The sequence below is a fragment of the Thunnus thynnus genome, chromosome 11 (assembly GCF_963924715.1).
Source record: "Thunnus thynnus chromosome 11, fThuThy2.1, whole genome shotgun sequence".
In the NCBI taxonomy this organism is placed as follows: domain Eukaryota; kingdom Metazoa; phylum Chordata; class Actinopteri; order Scombriformes; family Scombridae; genus Thunnus; species Thunnus thynnus.
In genome coordinates, this window is record NC_089527.1 from 17,930,122 (window position 1) to 17,952,753 (window position 22,632).

General features: G+C 39.4%; 1 protein-coding gene across 2 annotated transcripts; it reads right to left on the reverse strand.

Annotated features, from left to right (window-relative positions):
- Positions 1 to 31: 31 nt before the first annotated feature.
- Positions 32 to 22,612, reverse strand: cobll1b (cordon-bleu WH2 repeat protein-like 1b). Of its 2 annotated transcripts, XM_067603484.1 has the most exons (14): positions 22,341 to 22,612; positions 22,037 to 22,117; positions 8,715 to 8,903; positions 7,494 to 7,698; positions 7,161 to 7,386; positions 6,983 to 7,027; positions 6,799 to 6,893; positions 6,326 to 6,562; positions 6,075 to 6,204; positions 3,791 to 4,013; positions 3,605 to 3,693; positions 2,064 to 3,505; positions 649 to 798; positions 32 to 566 (listed from the first exon to the last, which is right to left on the reverse strand). In XM_067603484.1, the coding sequence occupies exons 1-13, from the start codon at positions 22,379 to 22,381 to the stop codon at positions 685 to 687; spliced, it is 3,117 nt and encodes a 1,038-aa protein (XP_067459585.1). In that variant the 5' UTR covers positions 22,382 to 22,612; the 3' UTR covers positions 32 to 566; positions 649 to 684. The 2 variants fall into 2 exon arrangements, with proteins under 2 accessions (XP_067459585.1, XP_067459586.1); XM_067603485.1 differs by lacking the exons at positions 22,037 to 22,117; positions 22,341 to 22,612 and adding an exon at positions 15,796 to 15,982.
- Positions 22,613 to 22,632: the final 20 nt, after the last annotated feature.

A 22,632-nucleotide genomic window follows, 5' to 3' on the forward strand; every position in this document is an offset into this window, starting at 1 on the left:
TACTGAAAGCAATTAGTTTAATGAGGGCAACTGGAATGATAAAAGCTTTATTCATAACACTGCTTAACAAGGACAACAGGTGTACTGTACAGGTCAGTGTATTTCTGCATATAGCTTAATCAAAACTCTGTAACTTAAATATAGATTTGATGTATATAGGAAGCATTAAGTACCATAGGTGAGACCTGGTCTGTCCTACACATACAGTATTATTTAGACATTTTCTGGATAAACCCAATAATATTACAACTCAGGAAATCAGTCTAATAATTTATAGAATTGTTCTCATTTACCATTCTTATTCACTCACAACAGTAATGCATTAAATGCAAGATAGTCACCACACAAAATAAAAGAAAAGCATTAAAATATGCAGGTCAGCCAGGGGTATTACTTAATGATGTGAGAGAATAAGACAAAATACAGCAATTATTAATTATCAAAATACATAATTTTATGTACATTGTTGGAGACAAACAAAAGAGGTAAAACAAAAGACAGTTTCTTCTCCTGTGTCATGGGGTGAAGGATGCTGGAGAACTCAAAGTAGACAGGATAAGCTCCTCCTGGAAGAGAAAAAATAAAAAAAAAGGTTCATGCAAGTGTAGTGCAAACATTTGTATATTATACTTCAATGTGGTTGCTTACAGTAGATGATATATTGTCAGAAGAATTAAGGCACTTCTATGGATTGCTCTCTCCTTCCATTTGAACAACCCCACTACAGGCCGGTGGTTCACCCTCTACTCCCTGCAGAGTGGAGCCTTTGTCACTATCCGCCTCTCTGTTTTCATCTTCCTGTGGTGTTAAAAAAGAGACACAATGCTTGCAATCACCAAAAACTTACTGTGCTAGGCAAAAAGAAAAAAGAAAAGAAAACTCCAGTATCTTTTTATAGGTATTTCAAAAGCCTGTAAAACAACTACTGACTCCAACAAAAGTAAACACAGCAAATGATGTCATTAGATTCTATTAACACTGAAATAGTATCTCTACAGGCCAATATGTTTAAGGTGAGGGTGAACAACAGGAACATTTTGTTTTAAGGGGAAAAAGGATTGTCTCCACACAACATAATATGAAACTACATCCATGAACATGATGCCAGTTTGATGAAAAGAGATGACCTTTTCAATACAGAAATAAAGCATGGGACATTGCATAGGATGTATTGTGATTATTTTGCACTTAAAATATTGCGTGTATTTAAGTACTATTTGATTAAGAGAAAACTGCATCTAATATATTGTTGAACTTTCATGGAGTACAATAGCACAAGGTGAATAGTGAGGTCTATTTGTTCATATTTGATAGAACAACTCACCCTTTTTATTGTAAATGCATATCATATAGAGATATGTATATGCAGACCATGGGTGACAGGCAACGTCACAGGTTTACAGGTTTATAATTTAAGAAATCATATTGGAACATCTAATTCTGTTTTCATTCTACACAGAATTACTTTGCCCTCACACCATCCCTAAAGCTCAGATAGAGATGAGTTATGTGGTATGTTGCCTTCATTATCTCTTCTGTGCGGTATACACTGCAGAAATAAAAGTTAAAAAAGTGGTTGAATTGTTGTTCAGTTAGAAAATGTCAGCAGATAATGCCCCTCATTTCCTTTGTGTCCCCACTGTCATTTAGTATTATTTATATAGTACATCCAGTATTATTATTTCCTGTCTGTCTTTTATTATTTTCTAATAAGATAAGTCCAACCCATTAGAGACATTAGTCTCTAATGGGTTAGACTGTCACAGGAACTATGATAAACTATTTCGCAACCACAGTTCAGTTGCAAAAGAGGTTTTCGTTGGTAAAAACTAAAACAGTAGTGGGACAAATGGCACTGTTGTCCAGTTCTATATTCGGCTTTTAGGGGAAAACCAAATAATTGCTTCGATCAGCAGTGCAGAGTGCAATGTTCCAACCCAGCATACTATAAAAAACATATGACCATTTGCAATGCAAGTGATCTCAAGTCTTTTGCTGCTTTCATCTTTATCTATATATTTAAATGTAAGTATGCTTTTACATTTAAAGCTCTGGTGACTCACCTTAAACTTAAATAATCCTTTTGACTCTATGACCGGTGACCGACTTGTAATTGGAGAGAAGGGTGGTGACACAGGCGACTGAGGCAACTTTGGCCTATGGGATAAGGATTGGCTTCTTTTCACAGCAGAGGACACTGCCTGGGCGAAGCGGGATGGGGTCGCGGGAGAATAAGGTCTGGGGGCCGCAAAGCTCCTTAATTTCTCCAAACTTAACCCTAAGCTTGGCTCTTTAGATGGCAAACTGCTTTGCCTAGTAAATCGCATGACAGCTACATTCTTGTCATCCTCCTTATGGCTCAGCTCAACATTAGTGGCCTCTGTTGTCTCATCTTGCCACTGCACAGGAGGTGGAAGGGGAGGGGGTGGTAACTTTGCTCTCTCTGCACTTCCTTGAGCCTCCATCTGGCCAGAGCCAGGACTGGCACTGAGACTCTTCTCTGCTGCTGAAGTTACATAATGCCCAGGTGCTTTTTTGTGCTTTGCCAAGCGGAAAGAACCAGGCTTGGGTTTAGTTGCGGGTGGAATTTTCATCTCCTTGACCTCTGCTGGTGAGTCTGCTTTAGATGCCTCATTAGTCGGGGATGAGATCTTGTCATCTGCTTTAGGTAAACTTACTGGTGATGAGGAATGATTGGATTCAGGTATACTTCCATTAGCAGTGCCTTGGGTAGTAGTAGTGCTAGTCAGTAACTCTTCCCTGGGTATTTTAGAGTGCAGCTCACTTTTTTCCTTTGAGACCTCTGTCTGTTCCCTGGGTGCTGTGCACTCCTCCAACTGAAGAGAACCAATGTTAAGTCCCTCTTCTGGAGGCGTCTCCAGTGTCAGTGCAACTTCAAAATATCTCAGTTTCTCCAGAGTTTTCTGGGGCACGATAGTATACGTTGTCATCCCCACTTTGGGGATGTAGTCCCTTGTCAACTCGTTGGAAGGCTTGGGCTTTGGCTCAGAGTCTGTGGCATAAATAGTTGGTGCCTTTGTTGTGGGAGGGGTACATGGTGCTGAGTCTTGGCATGGTGAGGTCTCTGAGGTGTGGAGTAAGGCTTGTTTGAGGTCAGCAGGGTCCAGTTCCTCAGTCAAAGTGGCCATATCTCTTTTCCCTGCTGATTCTAAGCCAGGCACATTATCTGAGGAAGGAACTTGGTCCACGTTTTGTTCTGGCGGCACAGGGAGTGGTGTGACATCTGTTTGCACCTGAGCATCCTCTCCAGTGGGGCATGATGTGCTGGTGGCCACTGGGCTCTCCAACCTGTCAGTCTGCTCCCCGAGGGTTTCAGTGTTTGCCTGAGCAGAGGCCTGTGCTTCTGCATCCAGCATTACAGGCTGGGGCAGTGAGAGAGGGAGGCCACTGGGTACAGTAGTGCAATCACCTTCGACACTTTCAGTTGTAGACTCTTCACAGATGGGCTGTTGGCTCACGTTTTCAACTTGACATGGATCACTATCTGTATATAAAAGAACATTTGTCATGTGAGACAGATGTGTTGACTTTCTTTGAGAAGCAAAATCCACCAACCACAACTAATATCAAAGTGCAAACCCACTAGTATCTGCCAGTTCAGATGAGTCCATGCCAGCAGTTGTCCTCATATCACTCAGAGTTGCAGAATCATTCACTGTGCTCTGCAGCTGACTGTAAGAATCAAGCATGCAGAGAGCAATTAAGAGTATTGCTAATACTAAATGTAAAAACATGACTCAGCCTTGAGAAGTCTTACTAGAGTTCGTACTTGCCATCTGAGGATAGATCACGGGACTGATCTTCCCCACTGTCTTCCATGGAAATTGTGCTGAGTATCTCAGGATCTGGGGACGGGGAATGCAATGAAACATCAGCTGACAAGCTGAGCCTGCCGTCCTCTTCCTGGGCATCGCTAGCAGTTGCAGACATTATAGATGCAGTTGTCTCCTCTTGTTCCATGATCTCCTCCAGTGTGTTAGCAGCTGCACTGCCTGTAAAACAACATCACAGAGATGGTCAAAATCATAGACATTTGCAGTGCCTAAAATGGCATTACAAGGAAAGTGTTCCTAGAGGATCAGTGGACTATCCAACATCACATTAAATCTGTCAAAGGAAAAACAATTGTTCATATGAAAACAACTGTGACTGCATACATTTCTTGATTCAATTGACAAAAGTCCAATTTTCCCACCAAAAGCATGAGAAACTAAGCATCTGACATACTTATCACAGTACTCATGGGTAAACACATTCACTCTTTCCAATAAAAAAAGGTTCTTCTGATGAATGAATTCAACTTAATAATATTTTACATTTCATTCTCCCTTGTCTGGTTCTTAATTTAGCATTTCAAGGATGTGCAGCTCAGAGGAGCAGAGAGCAAAAGGAATTTCAAGGCTACTTAAACAAAGCTGCAGCTTCTCACTATTCCCAGCCTGTGATCTCCATATCTACTGAGCAGCACTGGTCTGTTGGGGAAACAACACAGGAAGTTATCTTTCTCTGTAAACTTCAGTGTCTGAAAAAATCAAAAACCAAGAGCAATGGGAGGAAGGAAATAATGGCGTATACAGCAGACAGCAGTTTTAAAAAGTCTGAGATTACACTTTTTGTTAATGAGATCTGGGAGATATGTTGTTAGTGAAGGGACCATGGGTAGCAAATGAGTTGCAAAATTGTATGATGCAACAGCGCTGAAAAAGTACAAGCATGTAAAGAAAACAAGAAAAAGAAAGGCACAGAGGCATACAGATAGTAATTCAAAAGGAGAGAAGACAAGAAAGAAATCTACAAATTAAGTCGATGAGAAACAATTTTTTAAAATTCTGGACACACTGTCCTGCTGTGGATAGAAGATGTCCTAATAAAAACTGTTGACAGTGATGTCTGTAGATTGTCCAGAGAAATTAAATTTTTTCTGCAATGCAATTTCAGTGCTGTGAATATCAAATACAAACTTCTACTCACCTCTGTTGTATCACGGTGGTGGCAGAGATATGCATGGCTAGATACCACCCACAGAAAGTGAGAAAATATGCGTTTTAATTTGGGTGAACTACTGTATCTCCTTTCTTTATCACTTCAGTAATGTAAACCAAAGTAAATTGGGTGTGTTTGTTTTTAAGACCTTGGTTTACACTTTCAGTATTCTTGTATTTTGCTTTAAGTTGCTTTGTGTACAGGACGGGTGGAACTTCCATCATAGGACAATACAATGAGGGCCAGATGTGTCTAGACAATTACAGGAAAGTAAGTCCAAAGCGATTTAACTAAACTAAACCAAGGGAAAATTCCAAGGAATTTAGAGCACATACTGTAGTAATTTGGAATGTAGCAAAAAAAATGGCTTTTAAGATATAATATTTACTCAATCTGCATGTGATTGTAGTTTTGATTTTTGATAAAGATGTTTCACAGATCCTAATAACTTGGTTTTGACTCAATGGTTTTGATTTGATGACAGGAGTCTACATTTTGAAAAAGTTGACAAAATACTAAAAAGTTTGACTCAAGTAAGTCAATACATGTAAACAATAGGAAGAGAGCAGATGGAGACAAACACAGGCAAAGACAAAGCTCAAGTGCTTGAGGATTAAATGAATGAGAGAAGCAGTTAAGAAAACATGTTAGTAGAACCAGTGCAGTACAAATTCTTATTCACAGATGAAGCAGGATCTGTATGGTCAAACATAAAACCTATTTAGATTAATGTGTCTCATTCTTCACATGAACCTAAGGTCCTAACAGGGATGCAATGTGTTAAATATGGGCCACTGTTAAATAATGACCACTAGGGGGAACAAGAGTCACAAAAAGCAAACATTGTAGAATCAGGCTGCATAGTTTGAAAAGACATACAGTATATATTTGTCTTTGAGGCCAAAGTACACATACCAAAACATCACACAACAAATAATATTTTATTTCCAATGCAGCAGTAAAACTAAATGTATAACAGAAATAAACCCTGCAGCCCACTGCATGAGTGACCAATGAATCCTTGGATCTGAGACATGGATAAATAGACACAAACATAAACAAAGACAAACCTTGCAAATTTTCATCTAGAGGTTCTGTTTCTTGGACAACAACACTAGGGGATGTAGGGGGTGGAGGAGCCTTGCGTTTGGTTCTCTTCAGTGAAGACTCTGCTGAGGACCCCCGACTTAAACCAGCCATCTACATAACAAGACTTAATTAAGTTATATTATCAATGAACCTACACACAGAAATCATATGACTGCAATTCTAGCATTACAACGAAGTATTCAGAGCTATGGAGATGTCAGAGTTCACTCACCTGGTCACTGTCCAGTTGGGCATTAGGTTCAGAGTTGAGTCTCTGGCGAGTGCTGAACTCCGAGGGGCAGCTCTGAGACACAAGGATTGGGGGCTGAGGTGCACGTCTCTTCTTAGGCACATCAGTGGGGCTTGTGGAGGATGTGAGCGGAGACGAGTTTGAGCTAGGCAAGGCCATGCTGAGCGGTCGAGGCTTGCTCACAAGCACCGGAGAAGCTGGGGCGCTGGCTGTCGTTGCCTTTAAAGAACAAACACCCAATCAGAACATGATAAGAGGACTGTTCCCAAACAACATAGTGGACGTCAACCAATGACAAACCTAAGTACACAAACCTCCCTCCGAACATTTCAATTTACTTTCTGATACAGTTACATCTCTGCATGAGCTGAACGTCAAACCTCAATGCAGAACAGTATGTGCAACAATGAAATGTTACTGCGTTACTAAAAAAAAACAAAAAACCACATGTATACCTGGTCAGATTTTTTCTTGCTTTTTCTAAACACGCTGAAGAGGCCTTTGTTTTCTTTTTCTTTCTGATCTTTATCTTTGCCTGGCGTAACTGCTCCTGGAAAAAACAAATTGTAAGATAAGTCTTAGTCAGAAACTTTCCAGTTTTGTTGATATAAATCATACAGTTTACAAACTGTTAACAACCTGAATGAGATGGTGAGGCTGGACACACAGGAGAAGCAGATTGTCCTGTAGAGCCAACAAGTGTGAGATTTAGTGCAGAACACGTGCACAAAGCAAGGTACAGTAAAACAAACATTTGTGGTTGATATTTTAAACCACAAAAAATCTCCAAATATACAGAAGGGTATTTCGTACTTACCTTTTGTGTCTCTTGCATAAACTTCCCTTATTGCATAATCATTAAGAGAACTGAACAAGTCCAAAGGGGCCAGTGATTGCACATCTCTCAATAGAACTGTAGTCTCTTTGTCAAATTCACATTTCTCACAAATTGCTGGCAAGATTTCAGCCAGGGGAACTCGAGGATTGACTCTTAATATAGTTTTCTGGGTCTTTTTGTAGTTTATCACCATCCGAACAGTTGCCTGCAGAATACAAAATGTGCCACTTTGATAAAAATCTGTTTACTCAACACAAATAGCAAATAGAAGTGTTTATGTGCAAGCATGGTGTTTTATTGTGTTTAACATACCTCAGGCATTTGAGGAACTGTCTTCTTACTTTTCTCCTCCCCTTTAGGTTTAAGTATGATCTTTTCTGCATCCAAAGTTCCTATGAGAGCATTGGGTTTGAGCTTGATGTTGTTCCTGTTGGCGGTGACCAGTTCTAAGGTGTAACTGGATGGGTTCAGGTGATACTTTGCACAAAGCATCACTAATAAATCCATTAGGGGTTTGCTGAAAGAAACAGAGTAAACCAAATAGTGTGTACAGCATAAGATGGAAGAACTGTGGTGAAGTGCCAGTTATACAATGCAAAATACAACACTATCATCAAAACAATTATGAAACCAAGAAAAAAATCTGATTCGACAATAGTTCTGCGATTGCTTTGAGTTAAAAAGACAGCTTATTTCAGCTTGGTACCCTTATTTAAGATTAAATGTTTACAGTAGGTTACAGTAGCAACAGTAGCCACATGCAGGAAGCTTATGTGATACTGTTATACCATACTGTTAAAGCACAATGCCTTACACTTAATCCTAAAAATAAAGTGTTAACTCTGTTGTGCAGGCTCTAAGAACAGGTTTAGAGGGAGGAAAGAAGGTAAAGAATTTAATGCTTAATCCTTTCATAGTGGATTGGTCTGAGCCATTTCTCAAGAGGCCAAGGTGCAAAAGATACCTATGAAAGAATGTTTGTAAACAATGTGAGAAAGATAATGATATCTTAAGTAAACTCTGTTGATGGAAAGTCTGAGCAGTGTGACCGAGTAGACTCAGAGAAGGACACAGAGACCTTGCTCTAACAAACTTTGACATGGACGCATGTTGACACAGTAAAGTTTGTATGTGTCCATACTGCACTGTACTGTAGCACACAATCATGAGATCATCTACAGTGCTTATGTATAAAAGTTCATTCATTCTTATTCATATAATTTAATGAGAGAACACAAATGAAGAACAGCAACCCATTTTGATCCCAGAACACATACTAATTAAAACCACAAATTCAGCTACTCCACCTCGCTGACTCAATCTAACTGGAGCTGAACTTTATGTGATGACTTAATATGACATCAGTCTCAGTAACATTGAAATGCTTAGTCTTAACAAATAGTGTTCTTGTTCAAACTGCAGATCTCCCTTTTTGTGCAACTGTATGATATAAAATGACTTAGTTTTGAAGTCCATGTGTGGCCATTTGTCACAGAACATGACATTGATTTAGATTCTGTGGTCTAACTGTACCTGCCATGAACCGTGGTCATTTTTTCCACTCCATCGGGCAGAACCACAACCAGAGAGAGGTCTTTATCAATGAGATTCTCCTTCTGATCCATGGTTAAATGAGGGATTCCTGGGTACCACTGAGAGAAACCTGGGGAATCCAGCTTCTTTAATCCTGGCGGAGATGGGGCTTTGCTTTTGGTCGACACCCTGTAGTTGAACAAGAGAGTGTAAATTATTCTCACATTTGCTTCAGCATTTGGGGAAAAAATGGCTTGACTGTTGCTTTGAGGCAGCCTCACAAGTGAATGACACTTACGAGAGGACTGGGGAATGATTTTCCACTCATGTGCATGTGTGTGCATTTTTTAAAATGTCAAAAATGGTTCCTACTATCTATCTTGGACAATAATCTGATTGAAAATCGAAGTGCACCAGATAGCATGAAAGGAATCCTTTCTTCCTCAGGTTTTAGAAAAGCAGTGAGGCTATTACATGAAAGAGCGAGAGAGAAGTCCACTTTGCAAACAAGTCACAAGACAACCAAGTGGACAGATTTACTCATTGAGCCTGAAGAAATGACTGTGAATGGACAGACATGTGAGAGAGGCTGATAATAAGACGCAAGATAGAGATTTCAGCTTCAGTCACTGCAGATGATGTGTTTAGGTAAGATTTGGTTTTATAGTGTAGTGTATGTTCTTTTTAATGGAGAAAAATCACCCTATGCATTAGTGACCATTGCTCGGTACTACTAGCATTTTCTTTTCAGTGTTATTAACTATGACAATAACTTTTCAGTTCTGAAGTCCAGTTTTGAGTGTTTGTCTAGGCTTAACATTGATGGAAACTGTGTCAATCTGGGAGAGAGCAGTCATGTGAGAGGTACAGACAAAGTATGCCACAAAAAACAAACAAACAAAAAAACAAACCCAATCAAGGCCAATCATTTTCATATACCACTGATTTTATTCTTCCAAAGATTTCCTTTATTCTAGGCACCTGCTGTCTATAAATGACAGATGATTTGAGTTGAACACGGTCATCATTATGACATTTAAAGGACCAGTGTGTAAGATTTAGTGGCATCTAGCAGTGAGGTTGCAGATTGCAACCAACTGAGTACCCCTTCCCCTAAGAGAACCTACAGTGGTCGCAAAACTCGCAAAAAAACACAAAAGGCCCTCTCTAGAGCCAGTGTTTGGTTTGACCGTTCTGAGCTACTGTAGAAACATGGCAGTGCAACATGGTGGCCTCTGAGGAAGAGGACCTGCTCCCTATGTAGACATAAAGGGCTCATTGTAAGGTAACAAAAACACAACAATTCTTATTTTCATGGGATTATACATTAATTAAAACATACTTATGAATATTGTATTCCATTTCTGCCAAGTCTGTTCTACTGGATGCCACTAAATCTTCTACACTGGTCCTTTAAAGAATAGCTGTAGTACATTGTTTTGTGTTACTGTTTGGCTGAAAGGAAAAGCTGCAGATGTTATGATAAGAGACCAAAGTAAACACAAAATCCCATCAAGTTAGCAAAAAGCACGCTATTGTATTGCAATGCCATTCAGTTATTCAGTGAGCCAAGGAATCATTAACTTAGGAAACATTCAAGTGGTACTTCATTTAGTCAGCACATAGATAAAGCGGGTTTTTGCAGACCCAATGTCCTGAATTATAGCCTGTAAAGTCTCATGTGGGGGCACAGAGGAATCTGAGCAATGCAAGGTCACAGGCTCCACTGAGGCACGTCTAGCAAGGGATTATTAGTTTTGCTATGGGGGCGGCTGTCCTCAAACACTATGACATATATGAACACACACACACACACACAGTTACAATAGGCTGTAGATATGCCAATCATGAAGTCACTATATCGTATTTGCTAAATGTGTAAACCGGAGCAACATTATTCTAATCATTAATTAATTAGAGCTGGGAAATGTACTATCGATACTATCACGCTCACTTCCTGTACTACCATAATCATCATCATCATAATCTCATGATTCATCTTACATGTTGGCTTTTCCTGATCTTAAAGGGCAACTTAGATATGATCTATTTCTTTGTCACATGGACTAGTAACTATACATACCACATTTATAAACCATTCTGTGGGTCTGGAGTGAGCTGTGAAATTTTGAGAAAAGTATTTGAGTGATGGTACCAGGATAATAACAAGGACTACAAGTCTTAAATGAAAACCTCTTCTTAGTCTGTGGAGTTGACTGGATCTGACTGAAAGTAGTAAGTGTTTACCAAGCCGGCTGCACCCACAGGCTCAGGTAGTTAATATTTCAGTATGCCAATGCTTTAAGTATCTACATCTAGCTCAGACTTCCCAGATTCAGGATGTGTCTGAAATTATTCACTATTTAAAAATACACTGTATTTGTCTGATTTGACTTCTTCTCTTATAAAGAACTGAAATGCCACAATGTAAAAAGTTGTGAACACTAATGACAACTAACTACAACCATCCTGTTCATGACCTGAAATAACCAGTGTTAGTTTTTGACAACTGAAAAAAACATTACACAGTTGTCTAGTGAATAGTGAACAAGCTTAATCATTTCAGACAAAGGGTCAGTCATATATAGAAATGTCAGAAAGATTTTGTCAGGCATTATTTTCTGCTATTCCTGAAACAACTACGTGGCAGGCTCTGAAATTATGTGTGTCAGTCATGAGTAAGGTTTTAGTTCATCAGAAGTTATCCAAAATACAGATAGTAACCTACAGGATGCACAATAATTTAAGGAATTAAAAAAAGACATCAACAGAACAAACCAGCTGTGAGAACTGGGACACAACAGAAACACTCATGTTTGTCTGTTTATCTTTTGGCCAACAGCACCAGTGTCAGCCAGGATGATACACGAGTACTGCAGAAAATTGTCAAAAAATGTATTGCCAGGAGTTGTTGACTATTGTACTTTACCGAACATCAACTTGTCTATATTTGTCTCATTTAGCTGAGTACCACACTAAAAGAACTAGCTTCTGAAATTGTTTGAGATGTCCCGTTAGCTTACAATTTGAGATATGTGCTAGACGTTTTTGCATTATAGTTAAATGATTCATGATTCATCAACGTTTTTACATTGCAACAGAATGACTAAATGTGTTACTAACCCACTGACAAGTATCACCTGTAAAGTAGAAGTCTATTGAGCCTTTTAGTCCCTTGTTTTGGTTTTACAGCCCACAAATATACTGTATAATTCTTTCTCACATTAACCTGGTTTCCAGCAGCAGCAGCAAACCATCTAAGCAAACAAAACCTAAAAAACCTTCTGAATCTACATTACCTGCTCAGCAGATGGCAGACAAAATTAGCACCTAGCTGGTGAAGAAATGAGTTCAAACAAGCTAGATACATATTTTTCTCAGGAGTTGGTGGAGACCAAACTGAAGTTATAGTGAATATTGGATTTAACATTTGTCATATGGCAAAAATTCTCCAAGAAGGCAAATGCTGACACATTAGCCACAACAACATTATAAGGTGATAATATGTTGGTTCTCAGGGCTGTGTGTCTATAGGCACTTTCAGATCGAACAGTTCTGAGGACTACCTGAGAGGAACTACCCACTGGAGAGCTCCCCCGAGAGCTACATATCTTCCAGGGTTTTTTTCTGTTTGCATTGCCAATAGGAACGCTGAAGTGGCGCAAGCCGGCGGTTGGTATACCATTGTCATTTCTGCGCGAGATACAACTTCAACAATAACAAGATGTTATCAGAGTTGTGATCAGAGTTGTGTGTTTGTTGTGTGTCTTGGGTTTTATGTCAATAGCGGAGTTGGAAAGGAGACATGTTTTGTTCCATTGTTTGAAGCAAAAGGCTAATGTTAAGAGCTGTAGTTTACACTGTTTTTTTTAAAATGGCAGTCATCATCAGTGCTGTATTGGCTCATGTGTTCGACCAATCATACACTTACGTCTGGACCAATCACCATACACTTACATCCCTCAAGGTTACTCTTGTGCTTGGAGAGAACCTACCCTGAAGGAGGAGCTAAAAAAAGTCCCTCAAAACGACTTCCTAAGAACTACAATCGTTCCTAGCTCCTGCAGTGCGGACACAATGAAAAAGCAGTAGTTCCTGCAACAGTTCATAAGGCCTAAATGCACTGGGAGCGATAACTGACACGCGTCAGATGATGCGCATTAGGCCTTTTGAACTATGAAAAAGTTCCTCCAGTCAAAAAGCGCCTTATGTCAGCTTGTTTTGGGGTTCTTTAGGCCTGTAGTGACTAAAAACCAATTAATGATTTAGTTTAACCTGGAGTGACAAGGCTTTCACCATAGCTGCAACCTTCCTCTGTAGATCTATCCCCAAACACATCCACAACTGCACCGATCTATGTTCAAAATACTAATCAAAACTCACCTTTTCAGAACTGCTTTTAATGTGTCATGGATGTCATGTGCTACCTTGTGCTTTTAGTGTGTTGTTTTTTTTAATGATCCTTTTAACTTATGTAAAGCATCTTTGAGTAAAAGTGTTCCATAAATAAAATGTATTATTATTATTACGTTTTTTAATTCAGTTTTGTACAAAATACATTGGACTAATCTGGCTGACAGAAATGATGAATACATGCCTCTATCTGCCTGTCATCATTTCCACAGTCTAAACCCAACAAAACCTGTTTTAGTGTGATACTGGCTCGCAAAAGGGGAAAAAGAAGAAGAGCTGCACACTCACTACTTAGAAGTAGTCTTTTCATTCATACATCTACATCCAAAATTTCAGCCCATGTTGCCAGCTTTTGTACTTCAAGCTTTCATTTATTTATAGACTGTAGTTCTCATGCTTGAGAAGATAACAGTTATCATGTACATAATAGAGTTTAATTCCAGACTACTCCAGTTTAATTTCTCTTCAGTAAAAACATGTCAGGATTACCAACAATAATTACTCCTACAATTCTGCTGTCTGTCCTGAATTTTATGGAGGCTCATCAACTTTTTTTCTTAGAAAGCACACTGATGGCAGGATTGCTGTGATATCTGTTGTTGGTAAAATTTCGAATTCCCACAACATTGCAGAATGTAACTGGCTGATTGCCATAGCATTTGGAAAGCACATAGTTTCTCAGAGCAAAAATCCTTTTGAATTTAGTGATTCCATGTGCTGTTTGGTAGTGCCAACCTGGGGTCAAACATCAAATTTTTAGCCCCCAGTGGTCAAAAAGCAGATTAACTGTAAGTATGTTGTTCATTTTGTCCAGTATTGTAGCTTGTCCCTCTAGGGACCAGCAGAGAGTCTGAGAATAATATTGTTGTGTTGAAAAGTGACACTTCTCACCCCAAACTGGACAGTTTAGCAAGATGCAGAGCAGTAAGGAAGGGAGTTTTAGATGAATAATGATATACATATTACTAACAGTGTTGGTGTGGGACCATCAAATATCGCCATGAATGCCGAGAATTCCCTGCACATACAGTATGTCAACAAAGTAGCTAAAACAGACATTCACACTGTGGTCTCTACTGGGTACAAAGTCCTGATTTCATGGTTCCGGCTGTTTATTTGGCAATGGGATTAGAATTCTTTAGCACTATGTCCACACTTTTTTTTTTCTCCACACATTTTACAACTGCTCTGTAACTAGGCCTTATTGATACAGCTAATAAGTGACTTTCAATGGAGTGTGTTATTTGGCTGTGAATACCCAAATAGAAACAATTGATAAATTAGTATAGAAAAAGTACACAATGCCTCAGGCTCAGGGTCTGCCCAGTTTATACAGCCGTGTGATCAATGATTTTATCAAGACACCTCGAGCAGGTGACAGACACGAAGACACAGGCTGTTTTGTTTTTGCCATCCAGGCCTGTGTTTTTTCAGAAGCCCGGGATGTGTTGCTGAATGAGAGGAGACGTGTCGAAGCTTGACTGTGCTGATGCCTCATTCACAGGGTTTCCCAGGGAGGTCTGACACTCACAAACAAGCCCATTCAATTCCACTGAACATACTTGACAGACATGATCACAGACTACCAGGAAATAACAGGCCCGCTGTCATTGTGCCATCCGATATGTTTCATCATACAATAGTCAATACAAATGGACTCTGAAACAAATATTCACCGTGATGAATAAATACTGCATGCTACGATGTTGTGTTCAACAGACCATCTTGGTTTAATTGCAGCCATCAATTGATTTGCGATGTCTGATGTTCTGCCTCATACCTGGGAGAAATGTGCAGGATGCTAAAAGTCTTCAAAATATTGGTTTTAGCTAAATTTCTACTGACAAACTTCAAAATGATAAATGAATATGAAGCATAATATCCAGAACCTGCTTCTCCTATAGAAATTTTTCAAATACTTTTGTGCTTATGTGTGAAAAAACACAGACTGACAGTGACCCACTGAACAATTGTATATCAAAGTCCCTACATACCATTACACTTTGTTCCAGCTTACATGACTAACCAGATATATCACTTTTATGCAAATTTTCCATCCAATTAATTAAAATCCCTTCAGGCAAATCTTAAACCAAACAGGTAGAAGCAGCTCAAAGAGGAAACTAGACCACAGAATCAGTAGAAATTTTACTTTCCTTTGAGGTTCTGAAGGTGAAGATTAGCAAAAACACCTACTCCGGTATGTTAGCAGCTGCTGTATAGCAGGATGGCCCCTTGGGGAATAGTGGGCTGATGTACAAAGAAACAAACAAGATTTCAAAGAAAGGCCCTTCTGCTTGGTCACACTTTCAGAAAACACCCCAGTTATTTTAGGAGAACAATTAAATGCTCTAATGACCAAAACATCCCCAGAACTCTCCAGAAGAGTTTATCAGCTAGTAAACAATACTGTGCAGGCTCAAACATGTCACACTGTGCAGTAAGTCCAACACACCCTCCACTTCAAGTCAAAACACACAGATAACCGTCTGAATTTAAACATTTAGTGCACAAATATATTTCAAGGTCCTCTCCAGCACTTTAAGAGGAAGTCTTTAAAGACAATACTATAGACATAACAAGGAGATTGAAGCAGAAATTTGGAGAGCAGGTGTGACAGACCTGCTTTTCCTCTCACTTTGCCAACATTTCATTCCATGCTCCTTACCTCTTTGCTTAAGTTTGTCCCCACTCAAATAATTTCCATTGTGTTGTGTATCTCCCATGAGTAGTCAGACAGATTAAACTCTATCAGTACAGCCTCAAAGGGCCCACCTTAATGCCACGCCCAAGCTATGACATCAGAAATCCGTCTCCTCTACCCTCACACCAAAGCTCCAGCGCGCCGTGTGTCAGTAGCACTCCCCACACGGTCGTGAGCCGCACGGTAAGCAGCTTTGCCTCCCTGTGCAGACATGAAACCTGTGGGTGGGGCCAGTGGAGCAACAGAGCAGTGAGGTACGCTGGACTGCTGCACGTGGGCTCACACTGGTAACTCAGGATTTAGCATAGACTAGAGTAAATATGTTGGATTACCATGATGCAGTACGTGTTAATCCTGTATGATGAATGAGTCTCAATTCTGATCATGCCAGAAATGATTTGATTATCAGAGCAAAAGAACAAACAAAGGGTCTTGTTAAAAAAGGACTTGGAATCCTCCCCACTCCCTAATTTAATCAGGTAGTTCTCCTGTGTTTGCTTTTCATTATGAAACACACTGCCAACTTTTCAAAGCCACACCTTACTTCTGCTAAAACTGACTCACTCCAAAATCATGTTAAAAGACTTGTCTGTTGAGTGTAATGACAACAATAGTTATTCTGGCAAACCACAAGTTTAGAACAACATATTTTCCTAACAGTTAGCTGTTTCTCTATGCACTGTAAACGCTCATAAGCCTTGGATTGTGATCATTTCATTGTTTTTCCTCACTTTAAGAATGCAGAAACTCTCTTAATTACACATCATTTTAGGTAACATAATTTAACTTCAACAAAACTAAAATGGGAAGAGCTGTGACTAATGCAATATTCCAAAGTCAACAGATATATTCATGAAAGACAGATGGGTAGTATTGTGAGTAAAAGCTGTCAAAAGAGACTGTCAGCACCTTGCACTTAAGAGATCCAGCCAGACAAAGGCCTGCCCCAGTAGGATGTTTTCGTTATTCGTCTAATCAACACTTAAGGATTGGTTAAATTAAAAAGCATTTGCAATTTATTTTTAGCTCTATTTATCCATGTAAGAACAGACGTTGCTTTAGCTTTCCTGCCTTTCTTTGATTCATTCAAAAGGTTTGAAACAGGATTTGCAACAAAAAAGCAGGAAGCTGTAACTTTGCCTTCTAGCAGCATTAGTAGCCGGTTATGACTTCAGTGTATTACAAATCATTACTTATTTTTTACTTATTTTTTCCTGAATCCTATGACCTACTGTATACAGTATGAAGTATGTACAAGCCATGGCTTTGTTTAGTTAAGTGTGCACTGTCTGGTACGGAAGCAATAAATTTGACTTTCCATCATGAAGTAAGTGGTCATTGCCTTGTATTTTTTTTTTTTTTTTATCAGCAGCCATACACTCTCACTTAAGAATGTGTGGGTCATTCTACATACAGCACCACCATATACCGTCAGATGATAAGAAGGTTAAGTAGTGAATGGAGACGTTAGTGTGTCTGGGGAGCAGGCCAGAGGGGTGGAGCTAAGGAGTTACTCAGAAGGGGGTTGATCCCAGAGGAAAGACAAAACACAGGGCCAGAGCCACAGCTGGTAATTTGGTGAGAGGTCACTCACAATAAACACAAGCTTTTTAAAGGGGGTCTGGAAAGGCCATTACTTCATAAGATGTGTGGGACGGAAAGAGATTAGGGAGAAAAAGAGCACAGGGACCCTATGAGAATTTCCTATGAGTATCATTTTTCCCACAGTATTTCCTAACACTGTAAAACTCAAACCCTTATGATGCACTTAACACCATTATATAGAATTCTGATAGATCAACCTTGTGACCTTATTAGGTTTTCAAAGCAGTATGTAATATCCGTTTGTCGTGATCCGCCTCATTTTCATTCAGTATTATTGTTCCCTTTGGTGCTCACTCTTGCACATTTGTATGTTGTACAGTGCCTAATACCACGGTAGAGCCAGCGTAAGCTAGCGGGTCAGTATGTCTGCCAGCCAGTTAAGTAATGAGATTTGAGATTATACTGTACATGGTGATCGCTTAGTTCCCTTTACAATGCCCCAAACAGCGGAGTGTGTGAACTGGGCTCTGTTACAGTACATTACCCTCATCTTATCTCAGAGTATTTTCAGTCTAAACATTGCCCTGAAACAATCTCATGGTTTTTGCACAGAAAAAATGTGCGATAAGAAAACATAAGGAAAGAACATCTGTGTTTCAGTTTCTGTTTATGCACAAATAGATTTATTTCAATTTACTACACCTATCAAGAGGTTAACTTGTTGTTGTTTGGGCTTGCAGGCATATACTTCCAGATATTGCTACACAGCTTGAAGAGCATGTAGAGAAAAGAAAAAGGTAATTATCATTCTAACCTCTGGTGACTTGACCAAAGTTGTGCTTTTTTTTTCACATTAGACTTTAAATAAAATACCTTGGTGAAGAGAGACAGCTCCCCCTTGAGTCATAATTATAACTCTCACACTATGTCCTTTCATCTGAAACAATGCAGCATTGTCTACAGTGGGGCATCTTTCAAAAAGCACACCAGCATGCTTTTTTGTCCTTTGCTTATCATGTGAACTGAGGTGTCTAAGGTGAGTGAGTGTGCACACAGTGAATCTTCACTCAAACAGGCACACGCAGAATCTTATTTACTTACTTACTTACTATTGCTAATAGTGTGAACAGAATATTCATTGCTGCACAAACCACGAGAGCTGGAATATCCAAAAAGAACATTTCATTTCATCTTAAAGTAACAAGGGTTACACCCATATCTCACATACAGTGAGCGTGCAAACCCAAGACAAGAACAACAACTGTGCTAATCTTTCTAAATCATGGTCAGGGGTGGAGCATTTCTACAATTTCTGTAAAATGTACTTCTGTTTCACTACACATCTCCAGCATGAACTAAATACTGAACGTTAACTGCGGTTTTCAACCAAATGCAGCACCTCAGAGGCATGCTACATAATGAAATACAGCTGAAATAGAAATAGAGCGGATGTTTAACACAAAGTGGCTCTGCTAGAAGTCACTATAGATATCCTCGCTGAAACAGCTGGCTGTTGTTTGTGTCATGCCATGGTTCATTAGCTTGCTACACAGAATGTGAGGGGATGATAAGGCATATCAGCTCATTACTAGTCTGATATTGTGCCAGATTCAACACAGCCAATGTCCATATGCACAGACATTTAGCTGAATTCAGCAGTATCAACAAATTCATAGACATAGTGCCATCTAGAGAACCATTTCAAGGTGTGCAGTTTTGTTATTCCTCATTTTATGCATGCCTATGTCAGAAAATAGTTTTAAAAAAACATGTGAATTTCATAGCACTCATGGTGACATCTTCAAATGTTTTGTCCAATCAACATCAATTATATGATTATCAAAATATTTTCCAATTAACTCTCTGTTGATGGACTAAGCAATTAATTATCCAATCACTGCTGTTCTACTAGACAGCAAGTTATTGTTCAATAAACCAGTAGCAAACCCAAGTGATGTCAGTCAGGACTGGCTCAGCTTTCTCTGTAAATATCTCATCTAAACAAAACAAACACTGATAATGAGGGTCAAACAAATTCAGAAAACTTTCCTCCTTTGTCATATAAAAAAAGTTTGAATGTTATTGCAGATAAGTAACAGTTCCTATTGGGAGCACACAAAGAACTAATTCACACAGGCTGAGAGTGGGAGGCATCTAACTGTTATGCCCTGGAAGAGAGTGTTGCAGAAACAAAGGGGGACCAAGACTTCAGCCAGTGCCCAGGCAAGATCTGTGCAGCAAATCTATTTAAAACAGCTCCTTTGCACAATAACAGTATTATATAAATGCAGAATAATGATGTGTACTTTAGAGATAAAAAGAAAAATGAGTTATAATAACCAACAAACTGTGTTTCATAACGCACATAATTGTCCGGTGAGAAGTATTCACTGGTATTTACGGTCAATGCGTTGGCTTGAGTGTGGTGACAAAGACGACCCATTATTCCCTATTCTCTGGATCTTAGCCATTTTGTCTGTTTTAGCCCTTTGAGGCAGAAAGCATCCATCAGATGAAACATCCCAGTATTCAAAGACACACCAGCTCATTACCAGGGCAAGACTTAATGCTGATTTTCCTTCTGCTTTATTACATCAAGTGGGTGGGTATCTTTGAATGACATCCTTTATCTTGCTTTTTGAGCCCAGAAAATCTGAGTGGGTTTTCTGAGGGCAGCATGCTGTATAGCCAATTATATATTTTCCTGAATGAAGACAGCCTTGTTGTCTCTAGCTGTAAGTAAAACAGTCACTGTGTTTTAACTCCAAAGAGGTCAAAACCAGTGACACTTGTAGTATAAAGAACAACTTTATTGTTAAACCGACGAGTATTGGCTTGTGGCCTTCATCAGGGTCATCTGTGTTTTAACTCGACATGCCCGCTCGCTTACTTCGACCAGTCATTCTTGCCATAATTTTCGTCTCTGCACTCATGTGAGCAGCTGTGCCCTTGGACTGCCGGCATGTCTGGAAACAGCTGTGGGGATTCACAATACCTTAACTAATTCCACATTCTGCCCTGAGGAAAGCCAGCCATGTGAGATCATGGTTTAAGGTGTGTCCAATCAACAGGGCCAGCTCTGAGCGGCGCACTGTCGGACTGAATATAAATGAACAATCTCGAAGGTATAAAGTTATTATGAATCTGTTGCTGGATAGTCAAGCTTCCAAAAAGGTTGATTATTCTGATGATTGCATATTTAAAAAGCGTCATGAAATGAGTTTTCAGCTGAAGACTAACAGATATAGCAAGAAAGAAACCCTCATCTGTAATTTTGTTGAGACTAACTCATGTTAAATAATACTTGTGTGGAAGTGTGCTAGCAACATCTGTGCTTGGAGAACAGCCAGCCCAGTGATTCTGGCTGGGTCGGTAGTCGGATAACAAATGTAGCATAGCTTTTAGGAGGGAGGGGGTCACATGAAACCTTAACATATGACTGCTTTTGAACAGCAAGTGGCTGGATTTTCAGAAGCAACAGTTTATTGGCTCCAAATATAAGAAGCCACAAATAAAACACAGAACATGTGCCTTCCCCCCACACCCTGACAGCTTATAGAAGACGGTGGTTTACTTTTCCAAATAATAGTCAAACCACAGAGAGATTTAGGTAGTCTGCTGCTCTCCATTGCCAGGGAGTGTGGCTGTACTCCCAGATTACACAATACTTATGAAATATGAATACAAGTCACACCAAGAATTTTTTTTTTGTAAACAGTATGTGATGTGCTGGAATGCTATTTTTACAAATGGGAAATTATAGTACTGTATGCAGGGCAGGACTGGAAACTTTGCATAGCTACAGTGTCATGGAATACTGGCTTGGAAACTGCATGGATTGCTATCAAGGCTTCATATTCTCCATCTCACCTCTAATTTAAATCTCAAAAACTCAGCAGATCCCCTCTAAATGCCAAAGGAGTGAGTAGTGACTGTACAAAAAAAAAAAAGCTCTGGAAACTCACTCCCCCCTTTTTAATGATTCCAACCACTGGAATACAAGCGGCTGACATCATCTCCAAGTCCCTGAATCTAAAACTGATGGGAAATTCCACCGTGTCATATACTCATAGCACTTTGACAGTGATTTTCTTTAGACTGATTGGACACAACCAATCAGATAGAATGATTATAGAATATCAATTTCAAGCACAGTTGAAGCACAGGATTTCCACAAGAAAACGATCATCCGACTCATCACAGAGACAGAGGAGGCACAATGTTTTGCCTGCAAAATACTTCCCATGACCTCAACATATGGTCAAGGCAATTTCTCAGTAAAGCTCTGAGAGCAGGAAATGAGGAGAGTTCAAAGGTTGAAACGTCTGCAACAACTGTGAGTTCGCTGAGATGTACTGAGTGAAAGGAATGCTAGTTGAAAGTTGGTTATTGAGGCATTTGTTTTATACAAAGGTAGCATTATTCTCATGTCTTCAGCAGTTGCAAAACTGGAAAAAAAAGCTCCAGGCATTTCTTTCTATTTTTCATGCTTTATCTGTTTTATAACTAACAGCAATATCACCACCATGGAGATTTGGCTCAGAAAAATAATATTGGTTAATTTGGACAACAGGGTACATGGGTTTTTTTACGTCACTGACAAATAAAACACACAGATATGGCAGCTGATATTTCGAATGACAGTGAACAGCCTACATACCTCACAGCAGAGCTCCGTGGATGGGACTGTGATCCGTGATCATCCATGACTAAACTCATTGGTCTTACAAAATCCTTCGGGCTGGTCAAACACAAACAAAAAGCACAATTCATTTTTTGTTATCAACTTACATACTAAATCCTCAGTCTAACCTGCTCCTTTGAAGTGATGCAAAGAGGCAAATACTGAAATATGGGCGAATCCCACATGAGGTCATCAGTTTTTCAGTCATATGAACCGTTTTCCCCTTTAATTTACTGAATATACAGCTGAAGAATAAAACTATTTACAAATCACGCCTTACCATAAATGCAGTTGGTTTTCCAAGTAGTTGTCAACTTCCATCGGTCTTCAGAAAGATAACGTTAGTTGTAGATTGCTATGAACAGATTTTGTTTGGATAAATGATCCATCATTTCGCTGTGAAGTTCGGCGTTTTGCGCCTTTTTACGCAAACCATTCCAGTGTGGTACACTTTTTCTGACTTTTCTTAATATGAAATACCTATATCATTTCCCTCCTGACATCGCACACAGTTGTGCCAACTTTTCTCCGCACATCCAAGACGCTGCATGACTCGCAGCACTGAGCTATAA

Coding starts and splice junctions, on each gene's coding strand:
- cobll1b (XM_067603484.1), bottom strand. CDS start 22,381: ATGGAAGTTGACAACTACTTGGAAAACCAACTGCATTTATG. Junction 6,563..6,798: donor GCAAGAAAAAATCTGACCAG/GTATACATGTGG, acceptor TGTTCTTTAAAG/GCAACGACAGCCAGCGCCCC. Junction 4,014..6,074: donor TCTAGATGAAAATTTGCAAG/GTTTGTCTTTGT, acceptor GTTGTTTTACAG/GCAGTGCAGCTGCTAACACA.